Source organism: Neolamprologus brichardi, chromosome 14 (assembly GCF_056152115.1).
Source record: "Neolamprologus brichardi isolate AB-2024 chromosome 14, ASM5615211v1, whole genome shotgun sequence".
Lineage (NCBI taxonomy): Eukaryota > Metazoa > Chordata > Actinopteri > Cichliformes > Cichlidae > Neolamprologus > Neolamprologus brichardi.
Genome location: NC_142117.1, coordinates 18,989,087 through 19,013,379, shown reverse-complemented (window position 1 = coordinate 19,013,379; position 24,293 = coordinate 18,989,087). Strand labels below are relative to the sequence as shown.

At 38.9% G+C, this 24,293-nt stretch overlaps 1 protein-coding gene across 3 annotated transcripts in view; it reads right to left on the bottom strand.

Annotated features, from left to right (window-relative positions):
• The window catches only part of gria4a (glutamate receptor, ionotropic, AMPA 4a), a 118,397-nt gene that overhangs the window by 47,379 nt on the left and 46,725 nt on the right, over nucleotides 1-24,293 (bottom strand). For all 3 annotated transcript variants that reach the window (XM_006802082.3, XM_006802083.3, XM_006802085.2), the window contains exons 3-8: nucleotides 13,853-14,092; nucleotides 9,302-9,354; nucleotides 8,906-9,037; nucleotides 6,659-6,712; nucleotides 5,577-5,735; nucleotides 893-1,060 (exon numbers count right to left, since the gene is read on the bottom strand). In XM_006802082.3, coding sequence (XP_006802145.1) covers nucleotides 893-1,060; nucleotides 5,577-5,735; nucleotides 6,659-6,712; nucleotides 8,906-9,037; nucleotides 9,302-9,354; nucleotides 13,853-14,092 — 806 coding nt within the window. The remainder of the gene's footprint in view (nucleotides 1-892; nucleotides 1,061-5,576; nucleotides 5,736-6,658; nucleotides 6,713-8,905; nucleotides 9,038-9,301; nucleotides 9,355-13,852; nucleotides 14,093-24,293) is intronic.

Sequence of the window (24,293 nt, the reverse complement as noted above, 5' to 3'; positions counted from 1 at the left end):
GCTGGGTTTTTGACCCAGTGTTTTTGAGTTTATTGTTTAATGTTCTCTGTTGATTCTTAGGTTGCCCCTCATTTGTTGTCATTAAGCGTTAGTTTTTCTTTGCTTTTAGAGGCCAAGTCTAATTAAAGTTAATATTGTCTCGTTTTCACTTTAAACATTACACTGAAAGTCTGAGGCAAATACCGCTAATGGGTAAGTACATGAGACATTAATATAAATTGATAAGATAAAACAAATACGGCGGTACAAGTATAAACATAGACACAATTGAAGTCCTGTTGATACAGTATTTTAAAACAACTGGACCAAAGCATTTATTTCCATAATATTTTGTTCTGTCATGTGCTGTTTTTATCATCAAATGTTTGGGACGTCCACAACTTTAACATTATGACCACAAAATTTCTACCGATTCACAACAGACAACAGCCACAGTCCCCAACAGAGCATCCATGTACTGTATGCCCTATTTTCAAAATAAAAGCACCTGGATATTCATAGGAATTTAACTGAATGCTTTTAATTTAATTATTTATTAAATAATTTTAAGACTCCTTATTCCTGTGAGATTTTCAAAATAAAACCATTCAGATAAAGCTAAGAGTTTATCTGAATGGTTTAATTAGTTTAGTTAGTGTTTAAAACCTTTTCAGTAATTTTTTCTGCTACCATTTTGTTTCAGATTATTTACACAACCTTTTTACCTCCAGCTTTTCAGGAGAAAGCAAAAAAAAAAAATTCTACATCAGCAACAATCCTAGTCTTACTTCTTTGTTTTGTTCATTTCATTTGTGTATGTATTTGTTTTTTGTGTTTACACGTGACAATGGATAATTCATTTAGCATTCACTCTATTATAAAATTTGTACACTATCAGTGAAATTGAGCCAACCTGTTTGAGCGCACGCTCCATATCTATTCCTTGGTTCCAGGGAGCAGCTGGATTGGCCAGACAGTCACCTGCATTGCCACGGCGACTGATATCGATTTTTTGACGGCGAAGGGTGCGGAAGGCTTCAGCCATTACAAGGACACCATCATAAGTCAGAGATGAGGTATACTGTGAAAAAGAGAGAGGGGACAAAGGTTACCTCTTTGACAAGCCTAAACTTTGTATAGAACTGTATGTTTATCTTAGGTCTTTCATGTTATATAAGCGATAGCATAAATTGCCTAAAAACTGTTTTCTGTCCTTTTGCATCAAAATGTTTAGTGTGAAGTATTTCAGTATATTTGTTGCTTTCCAAGAATGTTTTTCTACAACAGTATTACTACCCACTCACATCTTTTGACCAGGTTTAGACCATCATAACTCTACATAAGGGAACATGGTCATTATGTAAACTGTGACCAGTGCCACAGTCTATCTCACTGCTCTGACTTTTATTTTATTTCTACAGTAAATATCAACCAACACCACTATAAATGTAACATCACTGTAAATGTGCCAGGATTAGACAGAGTTACAGTTTTTAAATAAAGTCACTGTACGTGACATTGAAGCCATTTAAATGAGTTGAATTATATTATAAACGTGTTTTTCAAATATGCCATAATTCTTTGTCATGCTGATTGCCAAAGTTTACAAAGGCTTATTAGTGTTTCACTGGGTTGTATTATAAAACAGACTTAATACATTTGAAATGACTTGCTATTAATTTTAATTAAATGTAAGACACTATCAGTGTCTGTGCTCTGATAAAACCCTGCAAGTGATGGTGGTCTTGACAGATTGCTTGACAAATTCATTATAGGTAAGACACAGCGCTGCAGGGAAGAATACCACACACTCAGCAGCAACACCCCCACCCAGGACACACACAGACACGCAGCTCCACACAGATGGAGGCAGTCAAACACACAGCAGGCTGCCTTCACATCGCGACAGAAAGAAGTGGAAGGATGAAAATGGAAGGATGGAGGCAAGTCGGCTGAGATTCTCTTGCCAATGCTTTCCACGCCTCTGCAGGTAGTTTCTCTCTTATTGACATCCCTTGATTTGTATCCCACAAGGTGTTTTTTGCAAGGCTACGCAACTGTGTCATCCTCCTTTCATCTGTACCCTTTGAAACTAAGGAAAGCCTTTAGGCATGTGACTGACAGATGAAGACTATCCGAATCACAGAGAAAACAAAAAGTGAGCCAAGTAGTTTTCTAACTTTCAGTTTTTGTCAGGAGCAGAGTACAAATGTTTTGGGGGCACAAAGAAACAGAATTACCTTTCAAAAACACAAAGTTTCAGAAAATGTTCCCCAGGATCAGATTCAATCTTTAAGTTTTTAAATGTGGCTTGTCAAACAGGATAAAACATTTAGAGAAAAATATCAGGGACCGGCTTTATGATTAATATATAAAGATGAACCAAGTAGTTTTCATTTTTCACACATATTTATAAAAATCTATGCAGCTATGACGCTTTGCAAAAAGTGAAATGATCAAATCCCTCCTTTTGCAAGTGGAAGGACTTGAACATTGTCCAGTATAATCAAATGCAAGCAAAGCTAAAATTATTTCTAGTAGCATCAGCTGTTATTTATCTTTAAAGCTAATAAAAATGCCATTTTGCTAACTAACTAAGTTTGTGATGTAAACGACTCCATCCAATTCGAGCCAAAACCATATCTGACCTAAATTTCAATGTCTTTGTGTAGCTGCTGTTTTCAGATCACTCCTGGAAGTGTTCTGATGACTTCCACATGTGAATCTTTACCTCTTTTACTGTCACACAAAGAACAAAAGAACAAAAATCAAACAGAGCAAAATTCTGCTGTTAGGTAGATGTTACAGCTAAAATTTGATACTGAATATATTTTGCACTTGGTATTTGACACTGACATTCACAGTCTGATCATCAGGTCAAATTCCTTGTCCACAATTCCCATGACTGTGACAATATGATGACTGAAAATACATGCTTCTGATTATTCTCTGGGTTTGGATGCTGCAGGCTGTTTCACTGAAAGCTGCTGTTTGTTTGCTGTGTTGTAGCCAAAGGCTACCTTACTTAATTCCATGTATAGTTGTAATTTCCTGTTTTGAGAAGGGTTTTTGGTTTTCCAGATGTCCAGGGTTGTTGAATCTGTTATAGATGTGTCCTTGCATGACAACATTTAAAAGTATCATTCCAAAAAAATTCTAGATATAGAAAGGATTTTTTGGACATTATAAAGAGTTCATGTTTTGTGTGAACTACTGGCTATTTTCTGCAGTCTACGCTTATTTGAACAAAAAAGACTGACAATCTCGGAAATTTTGTCTGTCGAGTCTGATTTCTTCAGAACATAACGTGGCATCATGAACAACACTGGCTGAGCACAAGCTCGTCTTCGTGCAGAGGGAGAAAGGTGCGGTCTGTGAGTGAAGGCTTTTACTGTTACGTTCTGTTCTAATTTTGTCTCTCCAGCATTTCCTTCTTTTCGAGACTGTTTGTTACGTCCTGTTTTATTTTGTGAGTTGTTTGTCTCTTTTTGCCTTGCTTTTAGTTTTACTGTCTTTTCATTGTCTTGCTTAATCTCAGCTGTGTCTAGTTCCCATTGTGTTTCCTCTCATCCCTGATCATCACTCTGTATACAGTCCAGTGTCACTTTGGTCTTTTTCAGAGTGCCTGTGTTTTTACGCTTGTGTGCTCTTTTTTTTTTTAAAGTAGGGCTGCTGCCTTCTACCCAATATGAATGCTTAATTTTTTATCTTTTCCACCTTTAAGTTCTGAACCTGGGTGTCTTTCCTGTGACAATAAAAATACGGATAAACTTGATTAACAGCAATAATAAGAAAGATGGAAAACGTCAGGATTGTGCAAGAAGCTAATAGACGAACAAAAAGAAAAAAAAATTTAAACACTACATTGAAAAAAATATTAAGTTTCTGAGAGGGAAATAACATCTGAACATTTAATTTCATACCAGCAATAACAACTAAAGGTAGAATTTAAGTCAGTAAATCTAATGTTTACTAAGATTATTATCACGATAATCATTATTAAATCCTTCTTATTAATCATTTTGATTAAATCTGTTAACACAGATGTGGTAAACATTCATAAAGTCAGATCAAGTGTTTGAAAGAAATTTGTAAAAAATTTTGTATCTCTTGAAGTGATCCTAATTATTATATACAACATTTTAATGAGCTTAATATATTTCTTTGACAATTACTTTTCAACAAAATCTCCAAGCAAAACAAAGAGACACCAGCAGTTAAGAGATTTTGATTAATGGGCGGCTCAAATTCCAGCCTCAAGTGTAGAAGGGACAATTCTCAGTAGTATTTCCCACCGTGCCCATTATCAGGCCACATTTTTATTTGGCCTAAGGCTACCAGTTGCCCCAAGGTTAACTGAGCAAAAATTAGCCAAGAGCAATTTGGAGGCATCTGTTGTCACGAGAGGTAACTGGATTTCTGTTACTGTTAAATCATTCAAATCATTGTTTCCAGGTTTATAACACAGTATATGTACATGGCAGCAAAAGTAAATACATTCTCTGAATGCACTTAAACAAAGATGTTTAGAGGTTTTGAGATTTGAGCACTTACAGATGTGTTTGCTTCTGTTTTGTGCATCAAAATATGTTCACTGTGTTTATCTGTCACAATCATGCATAATGGGCTTACCTCAATTAACACCCTAAATGTTGTGTAAATGTTAAGGGACGATTGATGAAGCTGACATCTACTAATGAGAATTCATTAGGTGAATCTAAAACTGATGATTAGCTAATTAACACCGGGACCGGGTGAAAAATAGCGTGCCAATTAGAAATCGTAAAACCATAAATATATATTTGCATCACTGAAAGACACATACACAGTTCCATCTTTCTGTAGTTACTGCGTTACTGTGTTTTTTTTTGAGGATTATTGAATACAAACAATTTCAGCAAGCGGGCAGAGGGCTGACAGCTGATGTATTTTTAATGGGTAAGTGGACATTTTTTCTATAAATATACCCACAGGTCAGTGCTCTGTCGAGGGATTTAATTGTGAATATCTATAGGGAGCTGGAACTATAAAGGTTAAAGAAAGATATTTCAGAAAAGTGAGTAAATAGGTGAGAGAGCCGACACATGACAGCAGAATTTTATTCTAAACAGACACAGAACACCAAAGTCTTTAGTCTACATAATCTGTATGCATCACGTTAACCTTGAGACTTAATCACAGATAAGCCTTTTCACTGCCATATTCTGAGGTCATGCTCTGATTGGCTAAGAAGCTGTAACACATGCACCACATCACACTCTGAATGGTTCAAATACTGCGTATCCCCCTGTGGCTGGATACCTGATTGAAAACCTTCCGTGCAGCTTTTGCGTTGAATTTCAGGTACAAAGAGCAATTTGCACATCAATGGCAGTAATGTGTGTGTGCGCACTTCAAGTAACTGTTTATCTCAATACCATGCATTTTTGAAGTAAGTCTGAATGGAAGTCCTGCATTTTCTTCATTCCATATTTTGCTGTAGAATTTATTTCAGCGCTTCAGCTACCACACAAGACTATGTTTCAGGTACCGAGACCTCTGTCTGACGCAGATTTCCAAAATGCATATTCAATGATAGAGCAACGTGTTTTTATTACCTTAGGTGGGCTTTCAGATCCAGGGTATTCACGCTGATCGAGTTTGTTCCAGCGCTGCATAAGTTTTATGACAATAGGCTTGCTGAAGTCCACTAACTGGAACCCGGTCACATTGGCCCCGCCGTGCATGAACCTTTCCAAAGATATGTCCTTGAAACCCTGGGTAGACCAAAAGCATGACAGAAATAAAGAAATGTGTTTGGAACAATGTAACACAAAAACCACAAAAACCTTCAGACCAGACGATGTAATGCAGCCCATATTCATCCTATGAAATATCCAATGAAACAACCATTTAATCAGTGTAAAGAAGGTACACTTCACTAACTACACAGTTATTGCCTGAGATATCTTAATATAAGAAAAAGTCTCAGTTTTTCTGATAAAGAAATGTGTTTTATTTTGTTTATGTATTTATTCTAACTGTGGAACCACTGTAAAAGTCAAACAAAACCCAGGTTTAAGGTTTAAGGTGGTCTAAGGTTCAAACTCCTCCCACAAACTAAGATCTCCAGATTACATCCCCACAGTGGAAACTTTGCAACATTGAGGAATGACATTAATGACCAGGAAAACTGAGTAGATGGAAAGTAGATTACTATATTACCAGCTGGTGATATAGGAATCACTAAAAGCAATGAAATTCCATCTAACCTGACCTGAGCCGGACCCTTTTACACTGTCCTGGAGAGAACTACTGTTCAAAAGATTTCAGGAATTAAGGTTGAAACAATGCTGATTTTATTGAGCTTGATTCCAGCAGCTTCCCAAAGGTGTGACTTTGTCAAGGAGAGACACATGATAAAATAACAATTTAGTAAAATACATAATAGGATCTGGTAGAAATAAATAGAAAATAATTAAGATAATGTTTTTTTTAATCATTGCAGAAAATCTCCAACTCTGTAACGACAAAGACTTGAAGAAGAATTCTTCAAAGGTCCATCTTGTTTTGTCTAGTATTGCGTGTCTACTGTGGATTCTTAAGTAGGCTTTTGAAATAAAATATTACACCAACACTGTAGGAAACGTGTTTCAGAAAACAGCAAGACAACAGTTGAAAGCAACGCCAGCACCCTTACCAGGTTTGCTATGATGTAATGGTAACCTTTGACATGTTTCCCCACACTGACGGCCTGAAAAGAGAGAGAGGGAGAGAAAACTTGGATTTAATTTGGAAAGCAGGGGAAAAGTAGCATTAGGGAGCACGACAGGGGTGACAAGGACAAAAAAGGTGATTTCCTCCATCTCTTGCTCCATTACCTTCCTTAGCAGTGGTGCTGTGGTTACTTTATTATGCTGATTAAAGGAGGATAAAATGATGAAGACTTTGGTACCGCGCTGGCTAAAAACTCTGCAGACTTTTAAAATGTTTTAGTGATGCAGAAAACAGCCAGTACTTTGTCTTTATGGAGACATTCAAATTGAAATTATAAAATTTAATTTGTTCTGTTGAAATAGCTGCTTTTGAGAAACGTAGTTCCACTGAAAGAAAGCATATACATAAACTTGAAAACAGGTCAAGTCTGAGCCAAACACAATATATGGGTTATAAAAGCTGCAGATGATTTCACTCTTTTTGTTTTTTTTTTTTTTTTTTTTTTTTTTTTTTGCTATTTGATTTCAAACGTGACCTATAAGGTAAAAATATTTCTGCTCAAAACTAAAACCCGTGAGTTTTTGGTCACTGATATTATCCATATAGGGAAATGGAGCGAAAATACAGCAGACTGTGGGAATTCTGACAAAGTAGTCGAATGCATATTCAGATTAACAAGTGGCATAAACCTAATTAATAAACTGTTCACATTTTTCTTTGTCTCTCTCTCACCCACACATATCAGCGGCTTTGTACTGACGCAGACAGATGTACGTACACACACGCGCGTGCACACACAAAGATCGCAGCTGGCAGGGGCAGACAAACAGAGCAGTCTCTGTCTCAGAGAAGGGATGCAAGCCAGGGCCAGCTCTGCAGAGCTGACTAGTGTGTGTGTTTGTGTCTGTATGCCCGTCTCAGTACACATGTGTGCGTTTGTGCGTGCGCCTCCGTCTGTCTGTTCACTCAGCACAGAAGCCAATTAAGAAACAGTCTGTGTGTCTGAGATGCCGCTACTAGTGTGGGTTTGTGTCTGTGTAGCTGTATGACGATGTGCATTGTAATGCTGTAATTTTAGCTTTTTTTACATATATTAAATTTCTGTGTGTTACCAGTAATTGTAGGAGTTTCTGAGAGGTATGTGCAATAGTGAATGACTTGTGTGTATGTTTGTGTTTGTGAGTTTATCACATATGCAAAGTGAGGATCACATGTAATGACAGGTGGCAGGACCAATGGGATGTTACAGCCCTGAGTCACACGCTCTCTCTTTCTCACACACACTCCTGCCACCTGTCAGAGCTCAAGACTTAACCATCAAACAAGACAGACAATCTAATGAACTCAGACAACCATAAGGTGTCCGAGCGCATGCCACGCATTTATTACGTGGGTATATGCTTGAAATCTGTGTGCGATAGGACTCTTTACTGTCATTACTGCAATCACACACTGATGTAGCTGTTGGGGAAGTCACAGTTTTTCATTCCACATTTACGAACTCCAGGGAAAAACTCAAATCTTGTTTTCTTTCCAGATGTCAGAAAGCATCAGGCGAGCTGCTGCAACCAGCTGAGTGGAGCAGACAGTCGGCAGACACTAGTGGTACGGTGAAAAATCTCCATTATGTGGTACTGCAGTTATTAGTAACTTAACATTAATTCTAAGTGTTTTCACTATTTCTCACAGGGTCTCACCTCATTATTTAACACAACCTATTATGTGGTTAAAAGGATCTAAAAACACATCATTGTGCTTTGGCTGTATCTCATTAAGTGTTAAGTGCAGGTCAGTAATGTCATCTCTGCCCTCACGCAGTGATATTTGGGCAGCCATTAACTCTATCTCATGATCTTGTTTAGCATCCAGCTCAGTGTCAGACCTCCACCAGCAGTTGGATAATTCTTTTTTTACATTTTAAAAATTCCTTTTATTACTTGTAACCAGGGACTGTAGAGTATTTATAAATGCTGCAAATGTAATGTAGCTATTAATAAACGGCAATAACAACCTCAAACTTACTCTAAAACAGAATTATTTAACATTTAATAGACCTGTTAATTATTCCATGTTTTTCCATCCTGCTAAGTTATCTGCACCACAAATCTCTCCATATTCAACCTCCATACTCAACTAACATGAGTTACATGGTTTGCTGGCTTAAGCACCTTTTTGGATTTTAGACTGAAGTATTTACAATCTTGTTAGTTAAATTTCCCAATAACAGTACCTGTTCCAGGATGCTCTGTAGTCTCTCAGGCTCCAGGTCAATGACATATTTTCTCTCCTGCCGTCGATCCAGGTCCTCTAAGAGTCTCCGATACGCCGCCTCATTGAAACTCTCCACACAGATTGCACTCACCTGTTTTTACATGTCATATGTGCGCAAGAACACAAGAGCAGACATCATGGATAGAGTCATGCATGTAAACCTCAAGCAAATGAAAAAGCTATTTGAAGAACTAATCACAGAAATGTGAATACACAGCATGGGAGCACAGTGTGTGCATGTGGATGTTTAAATTAATATACTAGTTGTGTGCTCTGAGAGAGCATGGCAATTCTTGTGCATGTGTGTGTGTTTTAGCAGGTTTCCAAGAATTTGTGCGTTTGTGTGTGTCCTGACCTGCCATCCGTTCTGCCCCGCTCGCTCCATAATTGCCTGCAGTATTGCATAACCTAAACAACAGAGAGTAAGGGAAGCAAAAAAGACTATTAATGCTGCACTAGGTACATGATGCAGTTGAAAAATGGATAAATTATGCTTTGCTGTTTTTCCAGAAAAAAAACTAAATAAATAAAAGCGCTCGTGTTTTCAAAATCTGTTATCCTAATCATAGTTAAGGTAAAACCTTTGCACACTATACCAGAATTAGCAAACTGTTTCCAGGTGTGCATTACGCTTCAAAACTAGGGGCAAAATGCTTAGCATTTAACGCATCTTCAACTTAATTTTTTATCTTCCAGCCTACAAAGTGTAACGTCTGAATTGTCTGTCGAATTCTGACACTCAGTGTTGACATTTCATTGAAATTAAATTCTCAATCCTTTTCCCCCTTAAGATTAAAATAGGATTAAAAAGTAATTCATGTGTAAATACTTAGTATTTATAGCCTGGAATCAAAACTATAAAATGGACTTCTGCTTCTACAATATGAGGCAACACACCTTTGAACAGGCTGTCTTCTTAATGTGTTTCTAATGAATCTGACTTGATCAAACAAGCAGAAGGTGTCAACATGAGTGACAATGGATATAATATTACACCGAACAACTGTCATGTTGGGTCAAGACAAATGGGAAACATGTAATAATAAGTAATAACACAATGCAACAGCAATATTCTTTTTTGATATTGGCATCCGGCCATGTTTCTATCACGATGAGCGCTGAAACAAACCTTGATGCAAACTCTCTGAGCAAAGCAGATTCAATCAAAATAAAATAATATCACAATTCGCTGAAAGTCACATGGACACAAAGGCAGAGAAACACGAGTACAGCGGGAGTCTTCTAAAACACAAGACGAGAAAGCACACACTCTAGTTTGACCTTTTTAACCACTTGACTGATGATATATAGAATCATACATGTGTCTAAATCAGTGGTTCTTAACCTGGGTTCGATCGAACCCTAGGGGTTCGGTGAGTCGGTCTCAGGGGTTCGGCAGAGCCTCCGCCATGACATGCATGGCTCATTTTGTGCACCAGTAAAAAACATATCTATGTCTTGAATTTGAAGAAAAAAAAAACATATTTTATTTTTCACTAAAGAGGGGTTCAGTGAATGCGCATATGAAACTGGTGGGGTTCGGTACCTCCAACAAGGTTAAGAACCACTGGTCTAAATGAAAATGTCTGTGCCTAAAATTTAACCTAAAACTCTAAAAAGGTAAAACTTGGTGTAAAAAATAACCCAACTTTTGGAGAAAAATAAACTGACAAAAAAGATTTTGTGAACTTACAAAATTCACTAAACTAAAAGAAAATATGTTTTTGACATTTTGTTCACATGTGTCATCACAACCTGCCTGGATGAGACTTTGCTGATTTTGTTTATTAAGAATTAGTAGGTGTGCGTGACCTTGAGTCAACCGCCTTCACAAAGTGCTGTGTTTTTACTGCAATAACCAGTTTAAGACTAATTAATAAAAACTAAACTAAAAATCATCATTTTGCACTGCACCCTGCCTTTCGCCCTGTGACCGCTGGGATGGGCTTTAGCACACCTGCAACCCTGAACTGGTGAGGCAGAAGAAAATGATAAAAACTAAACTCAAATGAGCTTACCTGCTTCAGAAACTAAACTGTATTGAACACAAAAAAAATCGAAATGAAATCAGAATTAAAACTAATTGCAGAATACAAAATGATTATATTGTAAGTTACTCAGGTGTTTTGCAGTACGTGTGCCTTCCTATGTACTGTTGTTACACAGTACATAGGAAAAAGCATATTATCTAATGCTTTCAGAAATGGGCACGCACTAATATAATCTATTTGAATTTGTCTGTGAATGCATTTGCCTTTGCATGCACATGTGCAGTTCTGTGGACGTCCAGAGTTCGTGCCTCTGTGAGTGCGTTTAAGCAGCTGTCTCTGGAGCAGAGCAGGGTGCATAAAACAGATCACAGTGTTACTGCCCATTTTCCAGCACATTACAGGCAGCAGGTCTTGATGGGAGCCTATAATGAAGGGCCCTGCCTTGGCCAAGTCATGGGTGAGTACAGCCCAAATTCTTACACATCCATCTTTCGCTCCATTTCTTCCTCTGATCCCCCTTTCTCTCAAACATTCCCCCTCCTTCCTGTATATATATGCTATATGCTACTGTACATCCACAGAGGCTTGTGATTTTGTCTCTCTACTTATTCCTCCTTTCTGTAATGCTCCCCCTGCCATCCTCCACTGCCCCCCATCTACCTCCACTTTCTCCTCTTCCTAGCCCTTGCCCCCATCACCTTGTTTGTCTCCTCCTCTCATGACTCACAGCTAATTTTTTGTCTTTTTGACTTCGCCACCAGCACGACTGACCTAACCTGTGTTTCCTGTTCCCCCTTTTCCTTCCTCTTTTTTTCCCTTTTGCTCCCCCGGGTAATAACTTAAAACAATGAAGGCCACAGGATGCTGGCTGAGGCACCTACACACATGCACACACACACCCACTATAGTACGGTCTGGGGACTTTACGTCATGTTTGACCTGTGTTTCACTCCCTGTGGCTGGGGATTAGTCTGTGTGGGAGTGTATGTGTGTGTCTATTTGTGCACACATGTAGGTGTGTGTGAGAGAAATAACGTGCCAAGCATCCCCATGACAGTGGTTAGGGTCTGAGGGCATCAGCTGTGCCTGCTCCACTAACTTGCGTGCACTGCATGATGGCATGGTCGAATCAAAAGCAGGTGAACGCCGCGAGAGCTGAGGCCAAATCTTTGTCTCTGGCTGAAAAGTGCCAAATCACCACTGTTTCAGCTGCTGTCCTTATAAAGTCTGCTCATTGCCAGTAATAAAACCTTTGTGTTTCCATGAGAACACAGAGCTAAATATGGGAGTTACTTTATGAAAAAAGAATGAAAAAAAGAAAGGAAAGGGTTAAGGGTAAGAGGGGTACGCCCTTACTGCTTTTATAGGAATTAAGAGGGTCAGTAGCAGCTGGGTGCTGCTAATCAAATGTCCTTGATTAAGTGATCATCTGCAAGTCTGAGCATCTCTATGAAAGCAAAAGTTTTGACAGTTTGATGTTCTGGAGGATTCAGGAATGTTTTAGCTCAATGCTGCAATCTTCCCAGGAGCTGACGTCCCAGGAAATCCACCATATAGTCAAGCAATGCAATGCTCGGCCTTAGAAATGCAAAACACCTCCAAGCAATATGTCTCAGGGTCTATAGGCCTCAGTAAGTCTGTTAAATGTTAAAGTTCATGACAGCACAATTAGATCAAGATTGACTGGTAAAAAAGTACAACTTTTTTTTGAAAGGCTGCCAGGAGAAAGCCTCCCCTTATAAAACAAAAACAAAAACAAAACAGGGCTGTATGACTTAGGTTTGCAAAGATGCTTTTGAAAAAAAAGATGTCAAGGCTTTAGTGCTTGCATTGGAAAGACATGACCAAAGTGGAGACGCCCAGCAAAGTGCCAAGATTGGTGAAAACCAAACACAACATATCAGCACAAACACCTCATGCCAACTGTTAAGCACAAGCATGGAGGGTTGATCATTTGGGGGCTTGTTTTGAAGCCACAGGACTTGGGTCATCCAACAGGACAATGATCCCAAGCTCAGCAGCAAATCTATAACAGATAGGCTGTAAAAGAAAAGAACCAAGGTGCTGCAATGACCCAGTCGAAGTCTAGCCCTCAATGCTGTGAGACGGTGTGTGGGGCCTTAAGCAAAGGCACGCAAACCTCAAATTACAACATTATAAAGCAGAGCGAGCTAACCACAGCACGTCTTTATCCTGTCTCACCCCCCAATTGGTCACGGCAGATGGCTGCCCCTCCCTGAGCATGGTTCTACTGGAGGTTCCTTCTTGTTAAAAGGGAGTTTTTCCTCCCCACTGTTGCCAAAGTGTGTGCTTATAGTGGGTCATATGATTGTTGGGGTTTTTCTGTTTTCTTTGTATAATTGTGAGGTGTTTACCTTTATAATATAAAGTGCCGTGAGGCAACTCTTGTTGTGATTTTGTGCTATAAAATAAAACTGAGCTGAATTGAATTAAATGTGAAATACTAAGAATCAAAAAGAAAAGTATTACTTTAATTTTTAAAAATTTTTAACACTAAGGATGGATCCAGAAGCTACTGAATCATGTGGTGTATGTAGTATTAACAGAATGGCATTGAGTCCTATGAAAACAATGACACACCTGCCCATTAGCGCTTGGATTTTTTTTTCTGTGCATCATGGCTACCCATGTAATTCTGTAAGTACATAATGCGTGCCCAGTTATGTTCCAATCTTTTAGGCTTTTCTAGTTGAAATTGACCATTTTACTACATTACAGCCCCTTTTAAAACCTTCCACAAAATCTTCTCTGACTTTGCTCTTTAAAACTCTGAAGGAACAAAAGTTAAGTAGAAGAAAATGAGAAGTGGTCAGATTTTGTCTTGGTCATAAGACGACTATATATCCGAGCTGTTTTTACATGCATCATTAGCGCATTCATTGCTGGGCATTTACCTCTGTCTGTGTCGTAGAGGAAGACAAATCGGCTCCAGTCATAGTGGTCCAACAGGGACAGCAAAGCTCCTCTGATGGACGGCCGAAGCTGCAGCGTGAACTGGCCCTCGCCTTCAGTGGGGAAGCTGGGTGTCACTAGGCTGATGTGCAGGGCCCCACAAAACGATGTCAGCGTGTTTACTGAACGCTTGTCGTAAAGGCCGAAGATAGCGAAGACCCCCCTTGAATACTGGGAACAGACTGTGGACAGAGAAGAGGTGGAAGATGGGGAGGGGTCGGGGAATAGGGTGTCAGACACAAAAGGGATCCAGGTAGAAGAAGAAAAAAAAGTGGGTAAGTCGACAAAAATACTATATGACACTATATAATACTCAGTGACTCCGTTTTTGAAAGCTGCTAGAGAAACGGTCCAAAAACAGCAAGAAGGGAGGATGGAGAAGCCCTTAATTAAATTCACACTGTGGAATCTGGTTTCACATGTGAACCAATTTTAATGAGAGACGGCTTCAGCTTGTGTCAGCTATGCACTAACTTTACACTCCTAATTAGACCCACAAACTGCATTTTTTCTTTAATTTATTTTTGAGTTGTGTGTGTGACTGATTTTGCAAATGCCTAATGAAACAGAACCGATCTTGAAAATACATCAGTCATTTTCACATTAGACTGCCTCTGCAAAATGACTTTTATTTCACCCAAAACAGGGCCCAACACAATAGCCCTCTCTGCCGCTCTTATGTACTTGCACATGCAGTTATAAATTACAAGCACAAACATTTGCAGGGGCATGGGAAAATCAGATGCCAACCGAAGCTCCCTGACAAGACATTTTCAAATGCTCACACAAAATCGTTCCCAGTTGCCAAAATTCATGTTGCTTCTTATGCCTTTTTTGAGAAAATTAAAATGAAATGAAACAGCTTTTAGATCCTTAAGATCCATCTCTGCACACATACAGACATGCAGAGCCAAAAAAATAAATAAAAAATCCAAGACCAAGCATCGAGTTCACTTCAAATATAGTCATTTTCTGCTACAGCACTGCAGCTCAGTCTCCAAACATCCGGAAGCTTTCAAACATGACAGAGAGAAGAGTAAAAAGCTCTGACATCTTCCGCTATGTCGCTTCTGCAAAATTCTACCCTCCGCTTTGTTTTGTCATTCATCTTTGTAGCTCAACCAAGAAAAAAGCACTTGGTATGTGAACAGAGGAATCCTCCATATTCTCAAAAAAAAAGAAAAAAAAGAAGAGGACACAGAAATTAAGCGAGTGAAGTCTAAGAAAACTGTGTCATCATTTATTTCTTTTTATAGGATTTAATGTTTCACTTCGGCTGCCCACTTTCTCTTTTATCCTCTTATTCCCTCCTCCTCTTTCTTTCCTAAGTCCCATTCTTCCTTTCTTTCAAACAGCCATGTTTTTGGACTTCAGCTCTACCCTGCATCATAATTCACTCTCCGCCCCATCATACGTCACACTGGAGTAAACAGTAAGGCACGAAGACTGCAGGGTTTGCTTTTGGCAACAGTCAGGCATTACTCTAAATTTTTTCCTGTCTTTCTCCCTCTATCTATCTTCTTGCGCATCACATCACCTCATACCTTTGCCCCTTTCTTTAGTTTTCCAGGTGATGCTCCATCCATCCTCTCTCTTTCAGCTTCCACCATCATCCACTTTCCTTCATCTATAGCTGCCTCCTCTTCCTGTTCCTCCTGCTCTCCCTCCCCCTGGGACTCAGAGTAATTCCATTATCAGCTATAAGCCTCAGTGGGGGTAAACACTGAGGGAGATGCAGCTTTGACGCTTGGGTTTGTGGCAATTAAACAAAGCTGAGGCCCCTACACCCAGGAGGCGATAAGGCAGGGATTTAGTCTCTGATTATGACAGGAGCTAAATGTCTTCCATTCAGAGAACTAGCATACTAGACGTACTTAGCATGCGTCATTCAGCAGTAGCTGAGTCATGGTGTTCTTAAAGTCAATGTTCTTAGTGTCTTCACAAATGAGTTTTATAACTTTTTCCCAGATTTCAGTTGATATTTCAGTGCACATGAGTGTAACATCCTGAAATGAGGTTGTGTTATAAGATAATAAAAAAAAGATTGCACTTTTTTAGTGAAGTGCCAGTAAAGTGCAGTACTTGGAGTTTCATCTTTTATAAATGCTAAAGAAAATCCATTTGTATGTATTAACCTCAGTACAACTGGCTTGATTTTGGATGAATTTGTGGTAAAAGGATCAACTATTTTGAGTTAAGGAAAAAACCCAGCAGAATGAGAAATAATAGAACTGAAGCACTGAACATGTGAGCTGACATCCTGGGTAGCAGATTGGAGCAGAGCTCCTGTGCCAGCTGATGACTTCTTTTGAAATTTGACTGAAACTTCTGGCTTAGATGCAGCTTATGACATCACTTGTCTTCAAATTTGACTTTCCATCTACCTCATGGGCCTCCATCAAAACCTAAAGAAATATTGATAGCCTTAATCCCAAACCAGTCTATTTTTATACAATACCAAGACAGCTGCAACTATACACACAGGCCCAGAGCACATAACTGAAATCCCACTTTTCATTCATCTGAGCTTTCATTCTTAGCTTCTGTTCTCCGTCTATCGCTTCTTCTTTTTTCTATTCATGCTTCCTCATGTTGGTTTTGCCTTTCTTACACTCACTGTCTTCCTTTCTCTCTTGATTCCCTTTCTGATCTATGCCTCTATTGGCTTATTTTTTTTTCTAAAACCCCCTCCACCAACACCACCCTGCTGCAAGGCTGGAATGTGCCAGACAGTGGCGTCATTGTAATAAAATGTGTGCTAAGCTTGCTTCATAAAGCTTTAATGAGAGGAAGGGACCAGCGGCATGGTACATCATCACCACAGTTAAAGCACTGGACACAATAGGTCTCCAGGGACATCTCCTACATTTACATCTAGTTGCTCCCCCTTCACTTGTTCACGAGCATCTCCTTTTTTGTTAATGTACAGTCTGTTTTTCGATTCTTAATTACTCGCTCTGTCTGTCAAACATCTCTGTTTCTCTGTGCATACCCCTCCATAAATCTGATGTCCTTCCTTTGTCTGCATTACTCAAGCCTCTACATCCGCGGCCGTCCATGTTATTCTCTGATTTGTATCTCTGTGCTTATATAGAAAGCCCTCTCAAACATCTGCATACTCTGCAAAATCACTTTATTTCTTGTTTTCACATTCAAATTTGTCCAGTTTGCATAACAGGGAAGAAAGAATGTTGCTGAAACAGTACAATAATTCACAGTCTAACATTCACAGTCGCTCCCTTTGCTTCTCTGGTGTTGTTCGCTCTTTAACCATTGTCCCTCTCAAATTCCTCACCATGATGCTGATGTCTTTACGACAGCTTCTTGCTTTTCTTTTGTTAACATAGCAGAGAGAATAGATACCTTCTGTAACAGCACAGCATCAAAACTTATACACTCAAAAAAAGTAAATTGGGTGGTTGTTGCATTTACAAAAGTCTAACTAGTCATTTGAACAAAATAATTTCATGTGTCTATGGTGAGCGCAATTAAATCACGCTGGATGTGCATGAAATTCCAAAACTTAATTTGTTCTTGTTCAGATGACATGATACAATCTAGGAAGAGTGGTTAGTTGCCTGGACTCACGAAATTCACAAGATCACACGAGATGTCAAACCACAGGAAAATCACTGGGGTTATAAGAGGCAGACAACCATACACACACCACGTGTACTGTATGTATTACTATTTATTATGGTTTAACTTGTCGAGGACAAAAACATAAAGAAAATTCTGCATCAAGCATAGCTTTCCTACTTTTGTTGAGTACCACCATGGCTCAATGCCATGGTTTTACGTGCTGTTGCCTCAGAGTAAGAAGGTCCTGGGTTCAAATCCACAATTTGGCCAAGTTTGCAATGGATTCTCTCTGCGTACTCTGGTTTTCTCCACAGTTAAAAGTCATGCAGTTATTAGGGTAAGGGTAATTGGTGATTCTAAATTACCCAAAGGTGTTAAAGTGCAAATGGTTGTTTAGCTCTATGTGATAGTCTGGTGACCTGTCCCGGATGTACCCTGCCCCTCTTACCCTATCACTTCCGCAGCCCAGATAAAGATAAGAGGATGGGTGGATTGGAAGTCGCTGTAAATCCGTTGAATTTTTTTGTTGAACATTATGTGATATGAACACAACATGCACTACAGACAAAAGTTACATTTGTTCATTCAACAATCACTGGTGTAACAAACAAATATTTTACTAGTTCATCTAACAAGACTGACTTTTCATGTGCCAAAGTGTTTAAACAATATAACATGACTTTAAATAAATTTAAGTAGACTAACTTGGTACAAGCAACAACAAACATATATCGTGTTGAAACAACACAATCAAGATGGATTAATATAACATGATTTGTTTAGATGGAATATAAGTGGCAAGATAAAATTATGTTCATCCAATGAATTATTTTTTTTGAGTGTACGCATATACAGACCCATACTGTAGATGCTGTAGTTACCTTGACACAAAAGCATCCCTCCATCCTCCAAAGCACACATGCAATTCTCAGTCTGTGATCTCCCATTATCTTGAGGCAAAGGCCAAAATAAAGCACACACATGAGCAAATGAGGAGTACAAGCTTGTTTAAAAGCCATAAGGTGCCTTTTCCCAGACATTGCCTGGGGCTGCCTACAGGGTAGAGCAGTAGTACCCGAGAATGGGGGGAGGGAGGGGGGGGGGGGGGGAACGTGGTGAATACCAATAATCAACTTTATGTGCAATATAATTATAGACAAATGAACTGCACAATGGCTTACACTGAAAGTTCACGTTTAACTCATTTACCCAGGGGTAAGCTCTGGAGAAGCAAGCTCCTGTGCTTTTTTGTTCCAGCGCAGAAAAAGTGTCCAGATTTTCAAAGAAAAAATATTTTAGTGCTCGAGGATGATCCTTTGAACAGTAAAATGTCCACAGTGACTGAGACTCCTACTGTATTTGAAATTAGTTATTCTATTCAAAAAACATATTGTGCCAGTTAGGGTTAGTGTTCATTTTTTGCTCTGGTAATTTCTAATGTCTTGCTCTGACCTGTACTTCCTCCCCGGCTCATGTTCCTGATTGTCATCACCTATCTCTTGTTACCCAGCTGTATCCATTCCTGCTGATTATACCTCTGTGTGTGTATGTGTTTGTGTGTTTGTAGCCACAGAGTCTTTCTCTAGTTATCTGATCCAGCTTTGTCTGTTTGTGGAACTCCTGGTTTATTGTGGTCTCTGTTGTGAACTGTTGGATTACCTTTATTCTTTGATTGCACTTTGTTATATTTTTGAGACTAGTCACATTCATTAAACATATCTGACCGGTGAGGTATGAAATAGAAAAACAACTAAATTAATTAGAGATGCACCGACTGGCCAGCCAGATTTGCTTGACCCTGATTGGTCACCGGCTAGTCAACCAAGGTATGTCAGATTAGGATAAGGTAAGGTAAAATATGCTAGGTAAAGGTGGGTGTTTAGCAGAATATTTTCAGTTAACTCTTTGCACTTCTTTCCAACAGCAGAGCACCTTATTTTTAGTTGTTTCAGTGAGAGAGCTTACTGCAGAACTTACTCCTCTAACTTACTGCAGTTTGGGGGGAATTGTTAGGTTTGATGATTTCTTTCATTGTGAAAAATACGTGTATTGAAGAAAAGCGAATTTTTGTTTGCATATGGTTTTAGCTACAGCTTTTGGTGAAAATCAGTGTTGGCTGGTCACACTTGGAATCGCAATTGGACAAGAAAGCAATTGGTGCATCTCCAACTTAAATTCAGTTTCATTAATATAGAAACAAAAAAAAACCCATAAAAATCACTTGTGACAAAAAAGAAAGAAAGAAACAGTTGGGGGATAATATGCTAACAAATGAGAAAAAAGTTTTCAAAGTTCAAAAGGTTTTTCCAGAGAATTCTTTTTTCACCCATCCATTTTTCTTCTGGTTACCCAAGTCAGGGTGGTGTTGGTGGTGGCCCCTTTAACATCATTCTCAGTGCTTGCCATGTGACATAAAACGATTCCTGTTTACATTTGCACCTATGGCCAGTTTTAAATCACCAATTAACCTAACCCATGCACTTTGTGAAAAACCTAAAAAGAACCCACACAGACATGTGGAGAACTCCCACAGAAGGGACCCAGCCACCGGTGGGTTCAAACCCAGAGGCTTGTTGTTGTGGGGTGACAGTGCTAACCACTGCACCATTCTAGAAGTTTCATTTATTACACAGTGAAGCACTACATTTGTATGGGCATCAAAAGCTCTGTTAAAGAGGACCATTATAAAGACAAGATAGAAGACAAAGTTTGGAGATCAATAAAATCTGGCAGAGAGCAAAGTCACTGTATGGATTTCAGATTAGTTCCCATATTATACACCATACTGGACATTATGACACAATGGAGCAACTTCTTGCAAAAAGCTGCCGGCACCACAAAGGTTAGAAAAGAAATTTCATAATATGCCTGTAAAATTGTTTTACTGTTTTCAATAAAATCATGCAACAGTAAAACACATATATCACCTTTTCCCACCGCTCAGTGTCCAATCATGCACACTTTTTACACACATTTATTTTTAAATCAAGAAAGCAGCTTTTTATCCACTCTATTCATGAGCAAAAAAGAAAAGAAAAGAAAAAAGGTATATGAAGTCAGGCTAAAAGCCTAAAGATTAATATTCTTTGAGAGAAAATGCTCACTACTTTATAAAATAGATCAAAATTAGGAGGCATCCGAGAGCTTTTTAAGCAATGGCCAATTGTTCAGCACCAAAATAAAGAGGTATGCACAGCAGTATAAGCAATATAAGCAAGAGGCATAAACGAGTTATGAAGAATTAAATATTTTTGTGGTTTCCTTCCCGGAGACATTATTATAACGCATTCTTCTCCCTAGAAGAGCACCCTAAAGAGTTTTTTGAATCTCAGGGGATCCAGTTTAATAAAACATATTTATAATGCAAAAATCTGCAAACATGCAGAGAACAATTAATCAGACATTTTCAGGGACACCATGCCTCAAGTGGGCTAATTAGTAGCATTATAAAGACAAGATAAAAGATAAACCTTGAAAATCAATAGTCTGGGAAGAACATTCGGCCACCTTATGGATTTCATATCGAATCCTCTCCAGTAGAACATAGCTAATAGGATAACTGAGCCACAACAGCTTCATAAACAGGGGCAGTGATTATTGAGAATGATAGATTGCTATGTACCCGACTGTGTGTGTGTCTGGTTTTGCTGTGCTTGTGAATAAGGCCATTCATTTCTCTGTCTGCCTGCTTCTCCCGTCTATCTCGCTCTGTCTTCCCTTTTTTCTTCCCTCTTTCACAAAACTGCCTCAAGCAGAGAGAAAACGGAGGCTTCGGTTGTTCTCAGTGAGGGAAGGAAAGAAGAAATGGAGAGAGAAAGAAAAGCAAGAGAGGAAGAGAGTAGTTCCAAAACCCACGAGGGGCTCTGACAGCAACAAGAGAGTGTAAAGTCTGCCAAGCAGACAGTGCAGAGGAAAAGAAGAGGTAGAGAAAGATATTTACAAACAGGCAGAAAGAGAAAGGGAGGAAATACTGCTCTGGAGGGCAGTGAAGGAATAGAAAAGGCTTGGAAATTAGTCCTTAAATGCACTCATAGCCATTTGAATGTGTTGGGAGTCAGGTCTTCACATTAATAAACACAAGCACACACTGACGTTTACACTAACACACCGACACACACACGCCGACACACACACATGCACAGCTGCTTCAAAGAGCATTCATAATATGTCTTTTTTTAGGACCAGTGTCTGAATACAGGGTTGAATGTCGGGTCAGGGGTGAGGGACATCAGGAGAAAATGCTCCTGGGTAGAACTACCACACTTACTTCTTTATTCTCTTTGATTGCATCTTTCTGCTTCTCTGCACCTGTTCATCCTCCTCACTCCTCCCCAGCTCCTCCCCCAGGGCATGTCCCTGAGGCTTCATGAATAAAGCTTCTAAGAATAAGAGTAATGACTGGGGAAAATGAGGACAGGTACCCAAGAGAGAGGCAACTACAGTACTTGTGTGGCCTTTAGTGTTATCACATTTAGGGAATACTAATAGTTGGTGACACTATGGCTCACTCCCTGCTATCAAATATATGTAAAAATAAATACTTGGACACTTTAGTTCTTTCGGATCATTTATCCTGTGACTGAGGTGAGTTAAATGTTACTAATTTTCTGTAGTTCACAATGAGTTGAGGTTATTGGCTGTCTATCTCAGTCACCTAGAGAATATGTTCATATGCAGTAAATATATTAGCAAATCTTACAGTGCATTTCATTTGCAAACCCACAGGTTTTTCTTTTACAGTGAAATTTCCACTTGCAGAAAGAAAAGCATCAATGATGGTCAATGATGGTTGATCCTCACGGTTGTTGCCCTCGCAAGCGATGTTGAAAGTGATGACACACAGCTTCTGAGGCAAGTCACGCTTTGGTGTTACTTCAGCAGCTCTCAAGTTTTCTGTCCTTGCGTGAGTATACAGTCTTGTTGGTAAAAAACGGATCATATAGACTTATATCAGTATAGGAGCTTCTCAAGGATTCTCACATTATGCTGTGGGAGATGTTGCAACAGCCTGAAAAGACATTCTGGAGAAAACTAAACAAAAGAAAAATTTGCCATAGTTTTGCTAACTTTTTGGACTTTTTCTTGTCCTACATCAACAAAGGTTTTTTCTGTTTGGCGACACTTATTGTTCCAGAAAAGACTGCAGTGAGCTCAGTGTGCCTATAAGAGCAAATGTGAACAGCAATAGTCTGTGGTGACGTCACAGAAGGAGTGCAACAACAAACAATCAGTGCGGTGCCCAAGAACCTGCCATAAATGTTTGTTGAAGCAGAGGTTATGATCAGTGATGGGAATAACGACATTACAAGTAACGGCGTTACTTTTTTCAGTACTATTCCTATCGTTACAACGCCGTTACCGTTACTAGCAAGAAAATGCGGCGCGGTCGCGTTACTATTTTTCAACAAACAGACGGTTGAAGCTGTCTTCAGCTTACCGCACCTTATATCAGTTGCACGGAAGTAGCTGTAAGTAATCTGGCCGCTACAGCTTTAAGCAGCTGCGCGCGCTCCTGCGGATGGCAATCACTTTCTGGCAGATGATCACTTTTTAGCACAACACCTGGAGCTAAGGGGGGAAAACAATCGCATGAGTGCTGCTGTTTGACTGAGGAAGAATAAAGTAGTCGTTGACAAAGTAACAAGGTGATTTAAACCAGTTTTTAAATTGTGTTGATAGGCCACGTAAAATCAGAGTCATGATAAACAATATATACGCAGCGTTTTTTTCTCAATAGTTTCGTCACGTTTACTGTCTAAGGACAGCGCTAGCAAGCACTCTCTGCTTATGACCAAAACATAAAAAAACAAAACAAAACAGCCCCTTGGTGTTGGTGGAAAAATGTACCATGTCAACCAATCAAAAAATGATATGGCAACATGACATTTGGTTGTTAAGGAAGAGAGGTTGTTTTAGGACGAGAGAGAGAGAGAGAGAGAGAGAGAGAGAGATGTGAGAGATTTGTGACGTTTAGCGTGTTTGGAGTGTGTAGTTAATGTGTTGTCTTGTGTAGTGTTGTGGATAGTTTTGTGGATAGAACAATGAGGCGATTGCTGTCTCCCGGTAGAAAACAGGAGTGATACACCTGCTGTCAGACCTGCAGGTATCAGGCTGTGATGTTCTCCTTTATAGTGGACAGATTATTTTTTTGGAGTGGCACAAATAATTTGTATGCCATCTTATTGAATGCAGAACAGCTGATTGCTCTGTAAATAGTTTGAAATGGTTATTTAAAAAAGGGTAAAAGGTAAATGGCTGCAAATAACTTTGTTGTTTGCAAAACTTGTGCATATGATTTTAAAATTGTCAATTTATGTTTGCATTTAAAGTTATGAAATGTGATTCATTAAACATGTTTGTGGTTGTTACAGTAAAAAATATAACTTTCTACTCAGATTTTATGTTTTTTGTCTGATTTTAGATCAATTGTGTTAATACAGTATGTCAAAATGAAAACATAACTATAAATTCAGACACGTGAGGTTGTGCTGAAAAGGATGATACCAAACAAGGCAAAGTAAATAGTTTTTAAAGCTGAAATGTGGAGGGAAAATTAAAAGTAGTCAAAAATGGCCAATTATACCCTGGACCCCAGAGGGTTAAACATTTTTTCTTTTTAAAGTAAAGCAATAGTCACTTTTCAAGTAATTTAAGTAATTACTTTTAGAATTTTGTAACTCAGTTACTAACTCCGTTACTTTTTGAAGAAGTAACTAGTAACTATAATTAATTACTTTTTCAAAGTAACTTGCCCAACACTGTTTATGATATTCACCTTAATTTCTGCAAAGCTGAAATGCA